The following is a 23,028-nucleotide window of genomic DNA, read 5'->3' as shown; positions in this document are numbered from 1 at the left end:
TAAACTGACTTTGGAAAAATCAAAACTAAAAAGGCCATGCAAAGGTGGCACCATTCCTTCAGTCAGGTATATGGACCTGTCCCATCTAGGGTGGTCTCTGTTGATTTTTATGGTGGTAGTTACTCCTTCTGGCAAATCACCATGGAAACTCTAGCCAACAGGGTATAGCTGAAAGAAGGCAGGTGGTAAGTAGATTTCTTGTTTACTTATGAATCTATGTCCATATCCTTAAACAACTCAATAATTTTAACTCCGGTAAGCTTATGAAGAAAGAAAAAAAAATCTTCCAGATCCTTACTAGGTTGGTGAGGATGTAGATAAGCTCTGAAGAGGTCTCACCCTCACCTCATTGCCTTCAGCTCCTTGAATTGGTTTGTCTTCAATTAGTAATGACTTAATGGTGTCTGTCCTTGAAATGTCTGGCATGATTTGGGGGTTTTGACAAGAGGTCATACTCCCTTCAGGAAAAGACACTCACCTTATTCCATTGCTGTTCCCCATTGTTAATCCTTCATGTTTGCTTTGGAACAATGTCCCATTTTCCATGCATAAAAACAACAACAAACCATCCAAGAAATCAAAATGACATGGTTTTTAAGGGCAACCACTACCTACTTAACATGTGTACCACACGTGGTGCGTCCTTTATGAATTAAGCATGAGCCAGGCAGATGTGTGTTTGTTTACACAGACTTGCTGCCGATTCATTAAGTCAGAGCTGGGGACCTGCTTCCCCCCATTCTTGCCCTGAAGCACTCTGCATTAGGTGGCTTTAATTGCTGGTGTTGGAGCCACTGGGAGGCCTTCCCTGTCACAGCACCTGGTGCAAGAGACAAAGATGCTACACTCCTCTTCAGCGGGGTCCCCAGTACATCTGCCAGGACCTGTCATTATCTAAGACTTCCTTGTCACTACTGTGCATCCCCTTTCAGCCTGTGTGTTCTGGGAAAGGACCCTTGTCAGTTTTCCTGGCACCTGCCAACAGCTGCACACCTGGCATGTAAATGGCACTGGAATGTGTTGTGATTGTTTTCCCTCGTTAATGAACCCACCTAAGGGGCATTTAGCTTTTTATCCAGTAGCCCGTTTCCCAGGTATTCCCATTTACACTGTTTGTGTGGAGATTCAAAAACTCTGCCATCGTGTTGAACTAATCCATCTGCCAGATGTCTCATAACCAAATCTGCAGGACTCCCAAAGGAGATTTTTGTACCGGTAATTTAAGCTAATGATTTCTAAACATATTTAGTCAGTTTTATGAAGACCTCATTAGAATGTGACTGTTTATTAAAAATCCAAATGAGGTCTCACAGTCATTTAGGAAAATTATTGTTGAGTCACCATGAATAGTTCTGATAAAAGATGATCAAATGTTTTATAGCCAAGAGAGTTAGGAACCAGAAATGTTTACCTCTGTCACAATTGAGGAGGGAGTGAATCACTACATGGATGCTTTAAAAAATACTCCTTACCCAAAGAAGCTAACTTAAAATTGCTTTAACATTTCACTAAAAGATATAGCAAAAGAAAAAACCTTAAGATAAACACTGGACATGAAAGTCATCTTTGTAATTCACATACAAGGAAGGTGTACTAAGATTCCAAGTGCCCCTATTATATACAACAAAGAACATCTGCTTTTCTGCAGTAGCCTCCAAATCCAGAATCAATGGAAGATGCAAGAGAGAGGAAGGTTGCCCTCTTATAAAATGTGGAACTATTACTTAACAGTGATAATCACTTAGGTAATGTCTACCAGTACAAAAAAATATTAATACTTCTTTTACTACAAAATGTATCAACTTATTCCAGGACATCAAACTTATCTACAAAAGGGAAGAGTCTAATTGTTTTTGTAGACATTGCTGAAATTTTCATTTCTTGAACTCTCACTAGTTTGTTTCATAGATATTTTTAAATGAGCTGGATATTTATGATTGATACTTTGTAACTTTAGTAATTATAGTAAGACTTTGATTCATTCAGCAAATACTCTTCTTCATGTCTGTCTACTATACCCATTTCAACTATCATAAGAATGAAGCTGGATCCAACCTTTCCTCCTTCCTGTGCTTTATACTTTAATTTTTTCACTGCTCAGTGGCCATCCCTGCCTATGTGTTTCATGACTGGTATAAAGAAAACGCCTCAGAAATCAAACTTGTCATTCCTTTCCAGACTCCTGCTTCCCCACTGCCTCTCATTATCATCTGATTGAAAATGAATTTGTTTGTACTCATCATAATACGCTGCCAAGCCTTATAAATACCATCTGAATGTGTACCTACCTCCTGCTTTCATGACCTCTCCAGCCTTTTACATCAGCAGCAATATACTTATTGGTTATCCAAGCCTAATACTATTTACTATCTGTTCTACACATCATTACTGTGTTACTTTTCATAAGAATTGGCTATTGACCTGCCATACATCTGCTCAGAATCCTTCATTTATTCTTATTCAATTCAGAATACAGTCCAAGTCTCTATCCAGTCAGTCTATGCCCTTCTCAATATGACACCAGTGTTACTCACCCAAAGCTTATTTCCTACCAATCTCTTACAAATATTAAAAATGTCATGCAAACCAAGTGCAGTTCTTTAGATTTAGAATGTCCACCAAAGGCCCATGTGTTAAAGGCTTAACCCCAGAGTGGCACTGTTGGGAGGTAATGGAAACATTAAGAGGTGGGGCCTACTGTGTGGTCTTCCAGCCATTGGGGGTGTGCCCTTTCAGGGGACAAGCTGGACCCCAGCTGCATCCTCTCTTTTGCTTCCCTAACATGAAGTGAATGGGCTTCCTCTGTCACACATTCCCACCATGATGTGTTACCTCATCATGGGCCCCAAAGCAACAGGGCCAACTGATGATGGACTGAAACCTCCAAAAATATGAGCCAGAATAAAATATGTATCTTTTAAGATGATTATGTTGAGTATTTTGTTACAGAAACCTAAAACTAACTGACATACCAAGTATTTACCATTTGCTAAAAAACGTGCCCCACACAATGTTTCTCCTGCCTTTGGTGCAGTCTGCTTTTGTACAACAGAGCTGACCAAGAGAACCTACCACAATAATGAGAATCCTCTGGGTTGGCACTGTCCTGTCTAAAGCCCCCAGCCATAGGGGGCTAGTGAGCACTTGAAATGTGGCTGTGACTGAGAAGTTGAATTCTTAGATTCATTTAGTGTGCATTAATTTACATTTCCATAGCCATGTGTGACTAGTGGCTTTTGTCTTAGTCTATGCAGAGACCTGGCCTTCTTTTCTCTGTGGATTTAAATGTAACCCTTCTTATAATATTATCTTTAAATACTGTTCTTCCTAAGGAAGAAACCTTTCTTTCTTTTTCCCATCCCCCAGAAAATAACTGCTGGTTTAAGGAAAAGGCATCATGATTCATTTTGGCCATGTGCTGAGGGAAGAACACATGTGGTGCTTTCCAGAAAGCTCAGAAGAGAGATGTGAGCTGAAGACATAGAAAGGAACTGTGAACCTGGAGATTCCCTTTTCTTTTATAGACTTTATTTTAGACCTTTATTTATTTATTTTTATGTGGTACTGAGGATCAAACCCAGTGCCTCACATGTGCTAGGCAGGCACTGTTACTGAGCCACAACCCCAGTCCTTGAGAGTCCCATTTTATTTTCAAGTTTCTACTCTGTGGTAGGCTTTGCATGAGATGGGGCTGGGTATCAAGTTGACAAAACTCAGGCATGCTCTAAGAAACAGACCAAGAAAGATTATAGAACACAGTGAGAGCCAGAGCCACCGTGACAGAAGCACAGCATTCTTGGGAGACACTTAAGACAAAGAGAGCAGTAAGAACGTCACCGGGGGGCAGTCAGGGCAGAAGCGAAGAATGGGTCTCAAAAACAAAAGCAGGAGAAATGGGGTAGAATTCTAAGCAGAGGAGTGAGTGGGTTACAGATACCAGGCATACCAGGGAGGGAGAAGAAGGTACATGATAAGAAATGTTCATGAAGGCCTTCCACTAAATACTTTCACAAGCTTCATTTCTCTTAGTTCAGCTACCCGAAGTACCCTAAAGATTCCTGTTCACAAAATAGACCAGGGCTTAAGTCATTTGACCAAGGGCACGGAGCCAGAACTTAGCTCTTGTCCGACTTCAGAGTTCAGACTTTCTTCACAAGTCCACAGTGCCTCTCTGTTAAGATTTCTGGCACTTACTGGGTTTGTGTTGTGTGATAGAATATGAACCCAGTGGCAGTGTAATAGTGGCTAAATATGTAGTAAAGACACAACTGTAGTTCCTGGCCAGAGAAGTAAATCAAAGAGGAAAGAGCAACACCCAGAAAGGGAAACTGGGTCAAAATACTGATTACAGTGCTCAGTGTGTGTGTGTGCAGGTGTGTGTTTAGTGATAGGGTAATATGTTGGTCATTTTTCATTACTTATAAGGAAATATCCAAGAAACACTACTTTGCAAAGAAAATGAGTTCATTCAGCTCACAGTTTTGGAGCTGGAAGTTCAACAGCATAATGCAGGCTTTATAAGGGTTCCTATTGGCTGCATCACCTGATGGGAGCACCTGAGTATCTCTGTGTCCCCCCTTTCTCCCTCTCCTTATAAAGCCACTTGGATTCAATCTTGGGGGTGCTATCCTAACAATCTAATCTACTCTAAACACTTTCCAAACATTAAACTCCATAGTAGGATTAGCTTTCCACTTCTTAATACAATTAACATAAAGCATTGGAGATTGAATACTTGTGTCATTTCAGTGGGAAGTTTATCCATATGAACCATATTCCTTCCATAGCAGATAGATATAAACATAACTGGGGGTCTGAAAAGACTTTTTAACTGGAATCAGAAATTAAAGGAATAAAAAAGAAAGGGGAAAAGTGACCTAAGAAAACCACAGACAAGATAGGAGGAGATTCCTTTGGTGAACAAGCTCATATATTCCCCAGTCAATGTGAATAGTCAATAAAGGCTGTGGCTGCAAGTAAGAATGAAGCATGTGCCAGGGCACAGGAATGGGGAGTCAAAGTGATTAAATGCTATGATAAAGGTTTCACTGAGTGCTATGGCAGTTCATAAAAGAGGTGTTGGAGTTGAGGCTGGAAGGGTTTATTAGTTAATGCTCCCAGCACAAGTAGTGCCTGGGATTAGTGGGGAGAGCAGGTAGCCAAATATCAGGATATTCATGAAGTGGAAGATCTCTGAAAAATGTATGTTAAGGGGAAGAATTAGGAGAGAGGGAGAGACTGGAAATCTTGGGTAGTGCATGACTATGTCTGCAAGGAGGCAGGAGGGAGAGTGCCAGAGCACAGATCAGTTCAGCCCCACAGGATGGCATCTCCTCCTCTGAGTGCACAGAGAGAGGCAGGTGTGGATGCACTTCTGTAAATGGAATGAAAACATAAACAACAAACGTGGGATGGCACACACTCCTGAGAACATCAGTTTTCCAGGTGACAAAAGGAGCAAGGCTATGACTGAGACCCTGGAGGAACCAGGGAAAGACCTGTTTTAGGAAGGGTGAGAGACTTAGGGCAAGGGGCTAGCCTGGAGTAGGAGCTAGCCTTTTCTTCTCTTGGGGAGAAGATGAAGAAGGGAAAGATCTAAACAAGACTGAAGTTGCTGACAGTAGGATCTGAGTGGACTGGAATCCTGTGACAGGTGACAGCCTTATGGAACTGGAGAGGGAGAGGCTGTGACTCTTTGAATCAGGTGTTGTGAGAGTTTCCAGGGGAATATGAACCAACCAGTTCTTACCTCTGAGCTTAGTTTCACATCCCTGAAGGTAAAAAGGAACTCTACTAAAGTTTCACGTTTATATGAGGTATATTTTGTTTACATTCTGGGTAAGAGATCCTTTTGAATAACAGATACATCTGCCTCCAGATATATGTGCATTAATCCACATCGTTTCCAGACCCTCACCACACCCACTGTGAGCACCAGCAGTAGAAGACAAATAGGGAATCTGGATTTGTAAAAGGGAATGATTCAGTACAAAGATGTAGGAATGCCACTACCTCAGGACAGGGCCATCCATTTCTGTTTCTGCTAAAAGTGAATTTTGTAGAAATCCTAGAACAGAATGTTGCAGCAAGATTAGCTACCATTGAGACAAGTTCTGTCACTGATTGATCTACATTTTAATTTATGCAGACCATAAAAGATGTACTATCCTTCTTTAAGAATTTATAGACCTTCTTTGAAAACAATCTAATCTGACAGAAGTAAACTCTGATTTTGAGAGAAAACATTCTTTTCAGAAGTTCTCCAATTTGCTCATATCAAGCCACTAATTTATCAACTGACATAGTTGATGAACCTTATCCCCCACGCACATTTCTATTTTCCTTTACTCAAGAATCAGCAGTTCCATGTGGGTGAAAGGAGTCCTGGGAGAGAAGTGGCTCCTTTGGTGAATTCTGGCAATCATTTAATAAAGATGTCTACTTACATTCAGTTGTGTTCTTTAGACCTGCAAGTGAGAGCTTTGCATCTAGGAGAAGATGCAAAAATATTTACTTCACAAAAATAGTTACTTTTCTTAAAAGGTTTGATCCTTAGAGAATGGTCACTTCGTGTTCATTGATCCAATTTGGATATCAGATCTGATTACTTTTTTTTAGTTGTAGATGGACAGCATGGCTTTATTTTATTTTTTTTAATGTAGTGCTGAGGATCAAACCCAGAGCCTCACATGTGCTAGACAAGTGTTCTGCCACAGAGATATAGCACCAGCCCAGATCTGCTTACTTTTGATAAGCAAACCATTTTATAAAGGAAATGCAGAAACAGATACAATTGCAAAACAAATTGTCTAACCGGGAGATTCTTCTTTGACTACTAAACAGAGTGGTGATTTTGAAAAAGGTGAGACTAAAGGAAACCACATGGCTTTTTTCTTCAATGTTATTGAAAATTTATTAAGTATTTTAAAATTAAGTACTACATCTTACAACCTAAAGTAATGAGGTTCCTATATAAAACTTCACATAATGTTTATGCCAATTTCTGTCAACTTTTCTCTGATGGTATTCTTAAAAATAAATGTATATGTAAATATAGTTACATATATACATTTTTGTTTGAAGCTAGCTCTTCCCCTCCCTCATATTTGCTAATGGGGAAAACACAACAGATCTCTTTTGCAGCTTTTGCATTCCCAATAAAAGATTCTTTCCAAACGTGTGCATATGATACTTGTACACGCACATACACACACACACACACACACACACACACACTCCTGTCCTCACACAACCTTACCTTAGCTTCAGAAATGCTCTTTACCTTATTGGGAACAGTAAACTGCTATCCGCTCCAAGTGCAAACTTCTGTCTTTTTCTGAATTCTGTATGAGTTGTCACAGTGAATTAAATTTCCAGTGGGGAGACAGGATCGGTCTCATATCTTTTTCTCACACCTCCCATGTCGCTGCTGTTGTCAGTGTCAGAAACCTGAACCCCATGGGGGTCTTTGTTCATCTCTCCTGCTGGGTCTTCTCCCTGGCATGCATGGAGCTAGTTAACATGCAGGTGCAGTTGTATATCTCAACAACAACAGACTTCCCAAACCACATTTGTCCCATAAGATTATAATGGATCTGGGAAATTCCTATCACTTAGTGTTTGACTGTTCCTTTTCTATATTCAGATGTGTTTAAAGACACAAGTACTTACCATTTTGATACAATTGTCTAAAGTAGTCACAGGCTTGTAGCCTAGGAGCAACAGGCTCCATGATAGAGCCTAGGCGTGCAGCAGCCTCTACCATCCTGGTGTGTGCTGAAACATTCCAGAATGTTCACACAATGATCAAATCATCTAATGCATTTCTTAGAATGTATCCCCATTGTTAAGCAACATACGACTCTTATTACATGACCTCTCAACTGCTTTAGGTCAGAAAACAGAAGAGAGGAACTTTCAGAACACTTACAATCTGATTATAGACCAGTTTAATCTGAGCAGGAGCAAGACACCTTTGGCCCCCCTGCCAGACCATAGACTTCTGTGAGCAGGGGCCAGGTGATTTTCTCCATGAATCCCAAAAGGCACATTAAAAACTCTCAGTGAATATTTGGAGAGGAGTGGAAAAATAATTATAAGGGAACTTATAAACTAGCTTAACACAACTTATTTCATTGAAGGGAAATTTCCGTTTGCTACTCCCTTTCCCTTGGTTTCTTTGTGGGATAAACTGACTTTAATCTAATGTATATAACTGTACATATAGTAGATTCATTATAATGTGAACGAAAGTCACTGCAGTTCTATTTGACATGATAGAAATATACCTACATTTAGCCTACCCTGTTGTATTATGTTATTGGTAATTCAGCCTAATCCATTACGTCCCTTTTAAAAGAAAAGCAAAATTCATATTTTTCAAATATCGACGAATTCCAAGTCAGACTTTGGAGATGATTCTTGATGTGCTATAATTCATGTGACACGTTCATGTCAGCCATCTCTCATATTGCCACAGTGATGGGATATTACAGGATCAAAGCAAATTTGCAGGTCGGAATAACAAGTGTTTCTCAGAACACACTCTGTGGGCTCCCCAGGTAACTGTGAGCTGTGTGCAGATCAGCTCTTTAATATTCTTTCCCTGAGCCCTTGGAGACACCTATGTCTGGCATCTGCCTCAGGGTCACCATTGTCAAGCCCTGTCACCTGTCTTCTGCAGATTGTCTCACTGTGCTGCCACAGCTGACCAATCCTGGAAAAATCCTGATTTCCAGCTGGGTCTGATTTCTTGTCTATTTGCAGTTTGACCAGCCTGAGCTTAACTTTTGTCTGCCATAGTTTTGGGAATGCATGTAGGCAGGCACCTGCCTATCTGTCTGTAAAGCACCTAAGGAGGGGGGACTGTGTGTGTGGCAGATGGACACATCACCTGGGATAAATGCATCGCAGCCTGAGAGTGTTTATAGCACAACTCCAGCCACACTCCTACCTGCTCAGGCGGTGCACAGCTGTAGTTTCTTGGCACCACCATTGGTCACAATATGGAATGGTCTCAGAGCTGCAATAGCCCTTCTCTGTTCTGCTCACATGAGCACATGAAAGTCAGTCTCCCCCTTCCCTCACCCTTTGCACACTGCAGGGTATAGCCTATTCTTAGCAGTAAATGTCCTTGTTGAATTCTGGATCCTTTTTTCCTCTTCCTCTTAGTCTGACTTGAATTAGGTTTTCTGTTTACACATCTCTCTTCATGAGTATGAGAACTGTATCTCATTTCTCCACCTCCCCAGCATCCCTAGGCGGGGTTCTGCTTGTCAAGGGCTTTTGGGCTATCTAAATGCCTGGCAGGATAATATCGAGACCTCAGCCCCAAGCTCAGACCCAAACTTTACCAAACTTCAGCCACAGTGTTGAAATGTTCACCTTCTCTCTTCATTCTCTCCCAGTTTTGAGTTAGATGTTTGTGAAATAAGGAAGATAACACGTGCCACACAGAGTTTGTGTGAGAGGGCATGGAATTCAGTAATTTTAGGAGTCAGAATCATTTCACCCACCATATGATCCACTATCCTCTTTGGCATGTAAGGAAATAGGTCCAGAATGGTCCTGAGACTTGCACAAGGTCATAGGTCTAAACTGTGCCCTGAGACATGTGAAGACTGACAATGAGAGAAAGGAGGCATTTTTTTTTCCTCAAAAGATATATCACATACACTCTAACAAGTGTCCTTTCAGATGTGTCTTGGAACACGTTTGAATTCTAATAATGATGTTATTGCTCAAAAGATTTCTAAAACCCTTATTTCAAGAATTATCTTTAGAGTACATGACATTCTTTTTTGTACCCAATGATTGCAAATCTCCTTCTTTTGCCAGGAGGTCTTAAATTGGGGGAATGGATAAATGCCAAAACCAAATCTCTTGAATAAGGTGGGGAACAAACAGTCTGAATGAGCATGTCTCTAAAAGTCTAGCTGTCATTGCATTGTGCTCTTTCTGGTTAAGTTTATATCCATATGAGTTACAAGAGAAAAGGAACAAGACAGAATTCTCATGTGGTCTGTAAAATCATGCTCAAAATTCCACAAGAGGTGCCAGACTGTGTGTTTCTTTACAGATGGTGAAAATAAGTGTTATGGATGTGACCTCGTGTTCATGAAAAGTATTGTATGTCCATTAAATAATAATATTAATTATTAGGTACAGTTGGAAAACCTGTTAAAAATCTTGAGTGTTTTGAGGGGGCGGGCTTTAGCCAGGAACCTGAAAGAATTTACTTACACTATGAAGACTTTCCCCTAATTTCAAGCCTCTAGAAGCACTGGGTCTAGTACTAGTTGTGAAAGTCTTCAAAGTGCCCAAAGGACCCCCTTGCTCAGTCAAATGAAGCAGGTCTGGAAGGAAGAAACTAGGAACACTATAATAATCCAGGTCCTTACATATCAACTTTATGTTGACATAGTCTCATTTAATCATCACCCCTTCCCTAGAAAAGTAATGATCTTATCCCACATGATACTTGAGTAAATTGTGGCTCTTGGTGTATGTCACTCGCTATAACATCATAAGTGCTATTGTTTGGATATTAAATGTCTTCCAAAGTCCCAGTGTTAAAGGCGTGTTTACCAATACATGGTGCTTTGGGGAGGTGTTAGAACCTGTAGGAGGGAGGGCCCAGTGGAAGGAAGTTGGGTTAGTGCAGGTATGCCCTGGAAGGAGATATCAGGACCCCAACCTCTTCCTCCCACTTTGCTTCCTGACCTCAGGACCCGTCTTCAGCCATGCATGCACTCCTGCCATGATATACTGTGCCTCCACAGAGCCAAACAACCATGGACTGAAACTGAACTGAAATAATAAACCTTTCCTCTTTATAAGTTTATTATTACAGTGACAGAAATCTGACTAAAATAGCAAATGACACAAACAAAAGCAAATCCACTGTCCATCTTACTTCCATCATACAAGACTAAAGCAATCTGTATTTTGGGGATATTTAAATGATCAAATTATTTTATTCCTGTAAGACCTCTATTTAAAAAAAAGATTTTGGGGAGATACAATGAATCTGTTCTTTGGAAACAAAGCTGGCAGTTGCTCTTGGCTGGGGCTGAGTAGTAATGTGCTTCATAGCAGTGATTTTGCTCCATCCAATATCTCTTTCAAAGCTACACTCTGTGGGCCGAACACACTATTAATAGAAGTGCAGTCTCTCTCTCTTATTGGATGTCTCTTTCAAAAAAAAGTCTGTTGAAAACTCTTGACAAATCAAAACTTATAACTGCCTTTCTTTTCTCCCCCTTCCACGCCTTTAAAGTTGTGTTTAATCAGATCACACTGTGGTGCCCCCAGCTTAAGAGCTAACCATTTTAAGCCTTTTTAATCATGGGTTTCTTAGCAAAATAAGTTCTTATGCCCATGCACAGCACATATGAACAGACCTTCAGTTCTGCCCCAGGCACCTTAGGACCATCACCAGAAATTAGCAGCTTGCAATCAAGGACAAAAGTTAATGATGATTTCAAAGTATGTACCCTGTTCCTCTCTCACCTACCTCCACCTCCACCCACATATCTTCTTCTCTCAAAAGCTTAAAGCCATTCCACCCTTTTTATTTAGTGTCTGTTCCTGAAGCCAAAACCTCCTAGCAAGACCAAAGAGAGCATTTGGGGTCTTGAGTTCCAGCCTCCCACACAGCCCTTCAGCTGGGGTCAGACCTGGCTTCCACCTCTCCTCAGCCACCATACAGTTTATTACCTTGAGCGAGCAAATCACTTGCCTTCCAGAGTAAGGCCACAGCTGTGAGAATGCAGCCATCCAGTGCATCAAACTCAAAGCAAGAGAAGCTCTGTGCATGGGAGTTGCAATGACCTTGAAAATGAGGGTCTGGAAACTGTCTCTATGATTCCAGCTGTTTGGTTTGAAACTCCACTCCTCAAACACAGACGCTATTTCCTAATTTCTGTTGGGAATTCATCAAACCATACTAATGGGAGAATACACATGCCAGCGTCTCTCCTGAGTCTGATTCCTGTGGAGTAAGGTTTGCAGTTTGCATAAAAGAAGAATAACAGCAGTATGGGGTTTTCCTTTGCTCCCGTCCTTATAAACCTTGCACAATTGCCAATGCTCAGCTCCTCCCTCCTTCTCGTCACATATCCAGGCCCTCAGTGGACTCTGCTCCCTGAACCCCTGTACTGGGCTAGGGTCTAGATCATCTTAAACTATCATTTTAGAATTAATATTTTCTGAGTACTTATGGTGAACCAGGCATTTGGTCAGATATTTTCATTACACTGGATCACTTAATCTGGTAGTTCCCAAACTCATCTGGGGGGCTTTAGGATCTGAAGATGCCTCTGTCCCACTCCAGATATTGAGATTTAATTGGCCTGGTATATGGCCTGGGCTTTGGAATTTTAGACACTCCCATACGCCCCTCCCCAAATTATTCTAATGTATAGGCAAATTAGTGAATTGCTGACTAATTTTGCAGGCCACTCTGGAATAGGAACTATAATCTTGCCCGCCTGCTAGATGGAGCACCTGAGATTGAGCAGACTTCCCCAGGCTCCATCATTATTACATTCAAGGCCCAGTCAGACTCTGCAGTTCAGTCATGCTGTCTAAATCCCTGATGTTCAGTGTGGGCCACAGACAGAGCATAGTTTGGAAGCTTATTCAAAATGTAAATTCTTAGGCCCCACAAATTCAGACCTACTGCATTTGTTGAGAATTTGATTCTCAACAAGAGATTCTGATGCCTGCTGAAGTTTAGAACCAATGCTGTAGTGATGTCAAATGTGGTGAAGGTCAAGAGGAAGAGCTGCCAGCCTGGGGAGCCTCAGGTCTGGCCCCTAGCAATGCTGTCATTTTAATATACAAGGGGATTATCTTTGGGTTGCTGGTTAAAAATTACTTTCCAGGAAGTTTTTTTGTTGTTGTTGTCATTGTTGTTTTTTATGTAAGTTTGAAATCCTGGGGTTACACTGCTTTCTGTACTGTTTCATGTTTTTGGATTTTAAAGCCAAAACAATCGCCCCACTGGAGCAGGGACCACATCATCTCCTGCAGCCCTCAGCGTGGTAATGAGCAGGCAGCAGGCCTCAGTACTGTTTGCTTGATTGATGGCCTGATGGAACCAGCACTAGGGCACCAAGGTAATTAGAGGATCCTGATCAGGGCCTCGTTTTCCGGGCTGGAGGCTGTTGCCTTACATGATTAGGATGCGTGGGAGTCAGAGCCTCTGCTTAGAAGCTGTGCAGGTAGAGACAGTCTGTAGGAGGCAGTCAGGCCTGGCACAGGATCAGACAGAAGAGCATCAGGTTCTGTGGTTCCTGGGATCCAGTTAGCCCTGGAAAGCAGTGGTTTCAGGGTCTCTGTATGCAGACTCAGGACAGGAGGGGCGGCAACTGCAAGCCCTAGATGCTCCAGACATGGAAAGTCCTCACCCTGAAAGAAAGAAGCATATTTTCTCTTCCTTTTTATTGTTTTTCCTTTTTTTGCGGAATAATAACTTGACACAAGTCCAAGCAGTTAAAAAGATACTAAAAGGAACCCAATTTAGAAGGGTTTTTAGTAGGCTGAAAACAGATGTGGCAAACCATTTCAGGATATTCTGGGAGATGAGATGGGGAGGACCAGATCCGAAATGGCTCCTCCGCCTCTTCTGGGCCCGCCCCACCAGGTGCCTCTGCGCGGGAGGAGCCCGCCCTGTACTTGTTCTGTAAGGAAGTCCCCCCACGCTTCCGTTTTCCTAATTACCTCCTCAAACAAGGCATCCAGGTGGTGCCAAGCGGTTCAGGGCAGAGCACGTGTTCATGGTTCTGCCGCTTCGCTTTGGAGGCTGCACCTGCCCATCCCAGCGCCGCTCCAGTGGGAAACCCTGTTATCCGCAGCAACTTGCAGTTCAATATTCCTTGCCTACGAGCGAGGTGGTGGGGCGCGGGGCTACATCCTGCCAGAGCCGGGGCTCCTGGAATGCGAGTGCAGGCGGGCAGGGTCAGATTTCAGATGGATCCCTAATTTGCCCAAGGGAATTATGAGCTCATCGCTGGGGAAGAACATCCCAAAGAGAAACTCTGACCCTCAGTTCTTGCAGGTCGCTTTAAGTTTCCCTAATGGTGAGGACCTCAATGAAGCCACCCTCTCTCTACACGCTCATATTTATTGAAAATCTGAGATCAGGAAGGATAGAGTCTAATGTAGAAAAATAGATAATCACACAAAATGCCATATATCTGTTGATCCTATTGTTAGTAAATTCACTTATGAGAAGATACACCTAGGGCTGGGGAGATAGCTCAGTCGGTAAAGTGCTTGCCTTGCAAGCACAAGGCCCTGGGTTCCCCAGCACCTCAGAAAAAAAAAAAAAAAAAAGAGATACACCTAGATGAGATATTTTTTATTAGATAAGATAGCCCCAGTATAATCGTAGGTGGCAGGTGTGGGTGTGAATTTTGTAGTTGTATGTGTGTGCCATTGAGCTATTTCATTTTAAAAAAACGAACACGTGAACTGTATTTGTAGTTCTGTCCACTACCTTCCACTTGCATAATTGAAGTCACAAAAGTGTAAAAGCAATTCCAACACAGCAGAGAATACATTGTGTGCCATATAACCATATTTGTTCATTCTCATTGTAAAGCTTTAATGCCAGACATTCTATAAATGAAATTATGACTCCTGTCAAGTTAGACATCTCCACACATATACAACCTGCTGGTATCTTCTTTATAGGAAAAGAAATTATGGGTCCCTCTTACTCTGGAATATTTTAGATATTGTACAATAGCTAAATTTATGAGAGACTATAGATAATTCATTTATAATGTCATAGAAAATGTTCCCAGTAACAAGAAGGGGGAAAAAACTGCCAAAGAAGACTGGAAACTCCCATCTTTGGCTTGTGCTCTACTTTTCTCCAGTTCCTAGCATATCTGATTTGTACCTTGCCAACAGAGGTAATAAGGCTAACCTACAACTGCCAAAATGGCTCATAAGGAAGCAGCTGGAACAATGACTGGCACCACAGGTGTCTGGATTTCTGGGAAGGCTCTTCTCAGCCCATAGTCCTTTGTGTAAACTTTCCCAGTCTAGAAATCCTCTTCCCACAGTGATTCTCTTTCTCCAAGAAATTCAACTCTGTGTGTCCACTGCTTATTTAGTGCATACAGGGCACAATGACCAGGTGTTACAGGGTTTGCAGAAAAAAACTAAACACTTTTTGCCTACTGACTGGTAATAAGTGTAAAATCCTATGAGACGGTGTTATCCTAACTCAAAACAAGCTCATTTCATGAGTCCACATCTATGGAGAAAAGATTTTTTGAGGAGCATGGCATTTGAGATTACTTTCAAGAATGAAAAAAAAAAAACTTCAACTGGGAAGAACTGGGTGGGAGGAGGACATTTTAAAAGGAAGGAATGGGCTTGAGCAGAGTGTGGATCATGGGGCATATTTGGAATTTAGGGTAAGCCACTTATCCTTGAACATAAAACATAAATAGAAAATAAGGCTGAGAATACAAGTTGTGGCCAAACTCTAAAAGGTCCATATATCCCAGACTGAAGAATTTCTATTTAATTTCACAGACAGTGGTTGGAAATAGGTGATACTTGAGCAGCCCAAGTTAAGCTAGTGGATTCTTCTTGCCAAGGGTTTTCTGGTGCTAGTTTGTATAGCACATCCATGCAAGAAGACTCCACAATGTGGCAGAGGGAATTAAAAAGTTGAAAACCATTTCTGGGAGGTATTTCAAAGATACTCCTAGACTTGGCAACTCACCTAGACTTGGGTTTTAGAGAAGGAATTGGCCAAGTTTTGTGTCTGGGTAATGGAAGAAATTGTAATGGCATTAACGTAGAAGTCAGCAAGAGAGCCATGGATGTGGGGCAAAGAATGCTGTTTTAGACATCTTGCCTTTGAGGTGCTGGCGGGACCTCCAAGGGAAGAGGCCCATAAAGTAAGTGAAAAACCAAACTGAGCACTTGGAGGAATAGAGCTGGAGTTACAGAATAAAAATTCATCCATGGATGGAAGTAGATGGAACTGCCAGGAATTCAGAGAGGCTAAAGAGGTCAAGGACAGAGCTTATCAGAGGTGACTGGTCCCTGCTCAGCCTCATCCTAAGCTTTTGCTGATGAAAAACAACAACAAATTTTAGGAGGCCAAGTCTAACAAATTTCTTACATCTGAAAAATCCTCTGGTTAGAGGTTTCAGATAACATGAAAAGACTGTGTTTGTATATTTGCTCATATTAAAATCAATCTGTAGTTCTAACTAGGGAAAACCACAGTGCTGCTTTCTTCTTCAGAAAAAGAAAACTGATCTTGAATGTTAAGTTCTGATTTTCTCCTCACTCTTCCTCAAAAAATGTTAATCACTTTCTGAAACCTAAAGAAGTTTAAAATTCGGAGGAGCTAAAATATTGCCAACTCCCATCATGGTTTATTTTTTCCAAGCCCAGCTATCCCCTGAGTTCCAGAGACACATGGAAAAGGAATGGTTTCTATAACCAGGGATATTTGTAGTATATATACAGTTTGTTAAATTTAGATCATTTTCCCAAACCTTACTCCTCCTATGATTCAAATTTTTTTTCTGGAAAGAGAAAAAAAGAAAAAAATAGACCTTGCTCTTGAGTATATGGTTTTTTTTTTTTAATTTTCTGTGCAAATTTGATTGTATAAATCATAGCATGACCCATCATTGGAGGAACTAAAAATAATTAAATAAATAAATAAACTCATAGTTTCCTTTGTGTTTTCTGAAGGTCAAATGCTGCAAATACTGGCCAGATGACACAGAGATATATAAAGACATTAAAGTTACACTAATAGAAACAGAACTACTGGCAGAATATGTGATCAGAACATTTGCAGTTGAAAAGGTAAGTTTAAAAGCTCTGGTGGTGCTATACTAGCCTCATTAACTTATCTAGCATCAGTTATATGAGTTCATACCTAAATGCAGGTAGGCTCTGTCTGGTTTTTTTTTTCAAGGTTGCATCTTGCCCTCTGATTTTATAATACTCACTTCCATCTTTAAATTAAATCATTCCCATTTCATAATAATCTATGTTTTGCAACTAAACCAAAAGATAACATCTATTTGTCTATTTTCTTTTTTAACCCGGTTGATATTATTCTGCCCATCTCTCTTTGTTAACAGAACAGTTTGTGAAATTTTGATAAATGTCCTTCAGGTTTGATAAATTTCATCCACGTTGAGTGTCCACTAGGGTTTCCAGTAGTGAGCTGGTATCAGTGGTAAGACACGGGTCCTAACTCCTCCTGGAATCCCTCGGAATTCCATAGGGCTCTTTCAGGCCTGTGGTTCCACATGGAATGATGGATTTTCCAGGCAGAATCAACCTACCTGGAAAACTAAGTGACCAGTGTCCATTAGACCCAGGACACTCTTGCATGAACCAGCGCATTCATTCATATTCACTGTCATACTGAGTTTAGCCTTTCGTAGTTGCTGGTGTTGGTGAATGCTGTGCTTTGGTTCTGCCCTGCCTCATCCCATGTGCATGGATGGGGCTTCTTCTCTGGGAAGCACTGTAGGGCATAACAGGGAATTTCCTTATTCCCCTCTTTTTGCTGACATAGGGAGGGGCCGGAGGTGAAGCAAACTGCAGTCCATCCAGAGAAGTGTCACAGGTAGGCTGTGGGGAAGGTGGAGGTGTCGTGGCTGAGAAGCACTCTGCCTTCCAGAGGCCCACAGACTTCGATCAAGAGCTTGTTCTCCATCACTGAGCCATGCACAGCTGCACTGGATGCAGCAATTTTGTCATGAATTTGTTCTGCTTACTCTCATTTAATGGTAGCAGGTCCCCTTGGAGGACTGGGTTATAAGCAGACTGCTGGGCAATTCACTCTTGGCCTTCCTTTCTACTCAGTATTTTCATTGCATCTAAATGCACTTTTTTGGATTAACAAGACCAGGTTTAGAAAATTCAGGGAAATAGCAGCACCTGCTTATTGGCTAATTTACACTGATAATTTGAACTATCATTCCTGGTTTGCAAATCCAAATTTGTCAGACAGTCACAAGGCTGAGAAGACTAGTTTATTTTAATCTGTTTCTTTTACTATTTAGCATTTTTTTTCTTAGCCTGTCTTTTTTAATAAGCAGGCAGGAGCTTGGAGACTTCAAAGAATGTGAGGTTCTGGTTGACTCAATTCTTCAAGTTCTGAACCTCACACTTTGATGTCGAATTTTTCCTTCTTAGGCAGGATTGGAAAAAAAAAAGTGGAGGATTTTTGTATGGCTCTTGGCAAGAGCACTCATGAATAACTGCATTAAAACAGCGATAAAAGACCCTCAATATTTTTTTCTTAAGCCATTGCTTAAACATGGAATTCTTTGAACAATAGACAGCCCTCTAATAAGCTAAAAATGCATCTCTGTTGCTAAAGGAAGGGTTTGTTTGTTTCTTTGCTCTTTTTTTTTTTTAACCTCTTATTGTACTCTGCTGCATTCCCAGCTGCATAGAAATGTTTCCGAAACACCCAGTTATTTTATTCATCAGATAGCTAGAGAAGAGGTGGTGCAAGGAAGAGCTTGTGAATGCATTGGGGGAAATCAAAATGACATGTTTCTAACTGGGCAATTGGAATCTTTGAGGAAAACAAATCGTTGGACTTCTGTAGAACATTTCTTGTAGAATATTTCTTGTAGGTTTGAAACTTTGTCATTAAAAGGGAAAGAAAACAAATGGTTAGGGATATACTTTGAGCTTCCTGCAATTCTGATTCTATTTTGAGAGTGTGTTGCAAAGGACCTAAAGGTGAAAAATGGATTTAGACTACACTCTGAAAAACAAGCAGATAGTTGCAATTTCAAACGGAAGAATTCCTGTTTTGCATCTGATGACTGCTTTTTCTTTCTCATATAAGGGGGATCAAAAGGCAGTGGAAATATGATCCCCCATCTCAAAGAGAGAACATGCACTTAGTGATTGAGTCATTCTTCAAATGTTTATTAAGCACCCACTTTGTGTAGGCACTATTTTATGACAGGGGTTCTCCCTTCCCATTATATTACATGGAAAAAATTAAATGACTTTTTATATAGCATTAATGCTTTTATAATGAAAACTAAAGGGAAAATGTAATTAGCATCCAGCTGGGAAGTATTTAGGCTGTGATCACTAGTTGCATCTATGATTTTCTTCCTTAATTGTGTTACAAAATAGCAAAAGGAGAAACTTGTGTCCATGAACAAGAATGAAAGTTGGATCAGAAGAAATTTCCTTTGCTAATCTTGGCAATAATAAACATATTAGAGGGTGGAGATTTATTCTGGGAACAGTTTTTCTGCGGTCTAGAAACTGACATTTACCTTGTTCAGAGAATGAGTCTTAGATCAGTTGGGAGCCCTTCTCATGATGGATGGGGCTCAGAGTTTGGTGATGCCTAGGCTGAAATCTAGAAACGCCCCCTTTCCCCCTTTGGAATGAATGTGTATTTGTTGCTGGTAAGCTTTCCCAGGTTATGGGATGCTCACTCCACATTTAGGAGCACCTCGGCCCAAGTCATGATTCATAAAGCCAGTGAAGTTCTCTAGGGCTTTGGAAGGTGACAGAGGCTCAACTGCATGTCTTTTGATGGAGACTTTGGTGCTGGTTAAATGTTATCACTTTTTCAGGGATAAGAAATTTGGGCTCCTAACCACCTAGTAACATTACTCTGGGGTTACTGCACTTATTAGGTAGATGACAATGTTGATTTGCATTGTGAATCCCTGACTGTTTAACTCCTTATTGCTTAAACTCTGTGAAAGAATATCTTGGGCTGGGGTTGTGGCTCAGTGGTAGAGCACTTACCTAACATGTGTGAGGCACTCAGTTTGATTCTCAGCACCACATATAAATAAATGAATAAAATAAAACTCTATCAATGTCTTAAAAATATTTTTTTAAGAATATCTTCACAGAAATAAAGCTTCAGGATCTGTGAATTGTTAGACATATTAACGCATTGGTAGTAAACAAGTCTTATCTCAAAATTCATATTTGTTTGCCTCTCCACATTTTCCCAAGCATATAAAATTTTGAACTTATTCTTTGTTCACTAAAAAGTGCTCAATGGAGAATTTGATAAGGTCAGCACATGTTTACCTTTAAGATGTAATCAAACCAAAATGCAGAGATGGTACTTAGTCAATGGCTATCCAGTGAGAAGACAGAAAAAAGTTAAACTTGATCCCAGATTTATATGCAGCTTTGGTGTGTGGAGTAATTTATATTTTCAAAATACACTTTTGCCATAAATCATAGTCTTAAAATGTGGACTCATAGTTAGAAAACAAAACTGATGATCAGCTTAATTACTCTCAAGCAAATTAAAAAACAAAACAAGAGTAAAATATTTTTCCTTCAGGTCCCTTTAGGTCAGTGACAGGCAACGCCTCCTCCAATTTCCAGTTGCAAAAGCACCTCTTTATTCCCATGGGATACATTTGTTTACATGGCTGTTTCCTGTAGACTGGGACCATCACTGGAAGACAGGAGACAGTGTTTTTATATCTCTGCAGCCTAACACCTTCAATAATACTTGGAGCACTATAGTCACAAAATTGTCAGTGATTTGAGGTCTGGGTTAAATGTTGACCCAAATTAAAGAGAAAAATAGAGTTGCAAATGAAAATGAGTTCCCCAGCCTGTCTGGTTGGAAAGTAGGTACATGCATTGTGCCAGCAAACATTTTCTGAGCATGCACAGTGTATGTGCCCTGCTTGAGCACCTGGTACAAAGAGGTACCAGGATACAGAAGATTCAGAACAAAGGTCTTGCATTTCAGTAGCTAGTATTAAGCAGCTTTTAACATAGCCTACTTTTTAGTAAGGAATTTTAAAGAACCAGAGATCCATGCATTTACTGGAATTGCACATTTAAATTAGCATCCTCCAAGCACAACCTCCTTTTTCCACCCACAAACTCTTTCTAAGTGTGATTAATTTGTGTTAAATCTATGAATGACCTTCTTCCCCAGCAACTCATTGTTATCTGCCCCTAGGCTTGCTACCTAGGGGTGGTTTGTGCTCCCCTGGTTGCTCTTGGAGTTTATCTTTTATTTTCCTTTGTTCTCTTCTGTGTTGTGGCTGACCGGGAAATGCAGAGAGGCGTTCATGAAATCCGAGAGATCAGACAGTTTCACTTCACTGGCTGGCCGGACCATGGGGTTCCCTACCATGCCACCGGCCTGCTGGGATTTGTCAGACAGGTCAAATCCAAGAGCCCACCCAATGCAGGCCCATTGGTGGTGCATTGCAGGTAAGCAGAGCTCCCAGCGCTTCTTAAAGAAGTATACCATGGGTTATGGGTGGGAGATGGGGAGTGTATTTTGAAGCTAGATAGAGGTGACACTTGGACAACATTGTGAGTGTGCTAAATGCCTGAATTGTATGTTTTTTAGTGGGGTTTTTTTTTATGTGAATTACACCTTAATAAATTTTTTTTTAAGTAGTAGCAGCTTAATGGTCCTTTTACCTCCATTGATGGACCCCTTTTTTTCATGCAGTGCTGGTGCAGGAAGGACTGGCTGCTTCATCGTCATAGACATAATGTTGGACATGGCTGAAAGGGAAGGGGTGGTAGACATCTATAACTGCGTCAGGGAACTGCGGTCGCGGAGGGTGAACATGGTGCAAACAGAGGTACTGCAACCTGCCCTCCTTCCTGTGGTCTGGTCCTGGGTGTCGCCCTTGCATCCCCACCTCCACAGCCAAGGGCCAAAGAAAGCCTGCCAACTCTTTCTTCAGAATGCCCTAGGGATAATCTAGGGAAATCCCTGTTTCCTCCTTCCCCCACTCCCCATACCTCTCCCTTCCTTCCTTCCTCTCTGTTTTGTTGTTTCTTTTTTAAACAAACAAAAAAGGAGCTTTCAAGTCACTCCTGGTAGCAGAATCTATAGCCATGAGCCTAAATTTGCACATTTTTCTGTGTCAAGGGACCCAGTAGAGTTTCTACATCAAGCACTCAAGGTTCCAATACCATTTCTTTTTATTCTATCTTTTAAACTAGCTGTGAACCAGAGCAAGACCACTCTTGAGAATAACTAGGTATCTACCAAGTGGCTTTAGGGTAATCTCTGTACATTTTATTCTTCTCCAGGGATACTAGGAAGAAGAGTAGCCTCTTGTCCCTGAAAATTCTTTCCAGTAGCATGGCAACATGGGAAGTTGCCTATTTTATAGAAGTACTCTATACCAACTAGGAACTCTCTAAATTGAAATTCAAAGTATATAGGGAATTTAATTTTTTGAGAAGGTTTACAACCTATTCCTAGGACATTCCTATTTTTATTAATATTTGATCATTGTAAGTAGGCATAACAACCCATCACCTAGATAGTGATTTATGGAGCAGAATGAAGAATAAGTAAGAATCCCTTTGTTTAGATAGTACATTGCAGTTTACAATAACTACTGGGAAACCTAATCCCATTTTTTTTATTTAACATAAGTGATGGAATCAATCTCTGCTGCAATCTGGTCTCTTTTCTTTAGAGTATGGATACTTTGTTTTAAAGATAATAATGATTTAGAAATATTTTTAATGTTCTTTACAGTCTATCAAATGTTGCCATGCCCATGTCCTCACTCTTAATTCCTTTTTGAATTAATAGGAGTAAGCTAATTTTGAGAATACAAATCCTATTTATAGAAATTAATGGTAATGATAGACTTTAACATTTCATATAATTAAAGATCAACAATAAATATGGTAAAGATGCACTGGTTAATTATAGAGAAAGTCAATGCCCTGTCAAAATTAGGGGACCCATTTTAATGCTAGTTTTTTGCAGTTTTTTGTTTTTGATTTTTTTTTTTGTTTTGCAGGCCATAGGGCCTCACACTTGCTACACAAGCACTGAGCTACACTCTAGAGGACTCATTTTTAAACTGTAGGCTTATTGTACCCATATCAAAAGCTGTACTCTGAACTTTTAAGAGCTTTCATAATTATCACATTATTTAATGTTTTGAAAGAAGTAGTTTCCAGTGTTCAGAACTGTCTTCAGAGCAGTGTCAATTTTCCCTGGACCTTTCTCCA

The 23,028-nt window shown here is 40.7% G+C and overlaps 1 protein-coding gene across 9 annotated transcripts in view; it reads left to right on the top strand.

Annotated features, from left to right (window-relative positions):
* Positions 1 to 23,028, top strand: part of Ptprm (protein tyrosine phosphatase receptor type M) — an 819,218-nt gene that overhangs the window by 760,890 nt on the left and 35,300 nt on the right. For 5 of the 9 annotated variants that reach the window (XM_047526252.1, XM_047526251.1, XM_047526250.1 and 2 more), the window contains 3 exons: positions 16,738 to 16,854; positions 21,092 to 21,246; positions 21,494 to 21,629. In XM_047526252.1, coding sequence (XP_047382208.1) covers positions 16,738 to 16,854; positions 21,092 to 21,246; positions 21,494 to 21,629 — 408 coding nt within the window. Of the gene's footprint in view, positions 1 to 16,737; positions 16,855 to 17,578; positions 17,630 to 21,091; positions 21,247 to 21,493; positions 21,630 to 23,028 lie in introns of all 9 variants that reach the window. The other 4 variants (XM_047526249.1, XM_047526245.1, XM_047526244.1 and 1 more) reach the window with 1 other exon arrangement.

This window comes from Sciurus carolinensis, chromosome 15 (genome assembly GCF_902686445.1).
Source record: "Sciurus carolinensis chromosome 15, mSciCar1.2, whole genome shotgun sequence".
Lineage (NCBI taxonomy): Eukaryota > Metazoa > Chordata > Mammalia > Rodentia > Sciuridae > Sciurus > Sciurus carolinensis.
The sequence above is the reverse complement of the archived record's forward strand: the minus strand, read 5'-3'. Positions and strand labels throughout refer to the sequence as shown.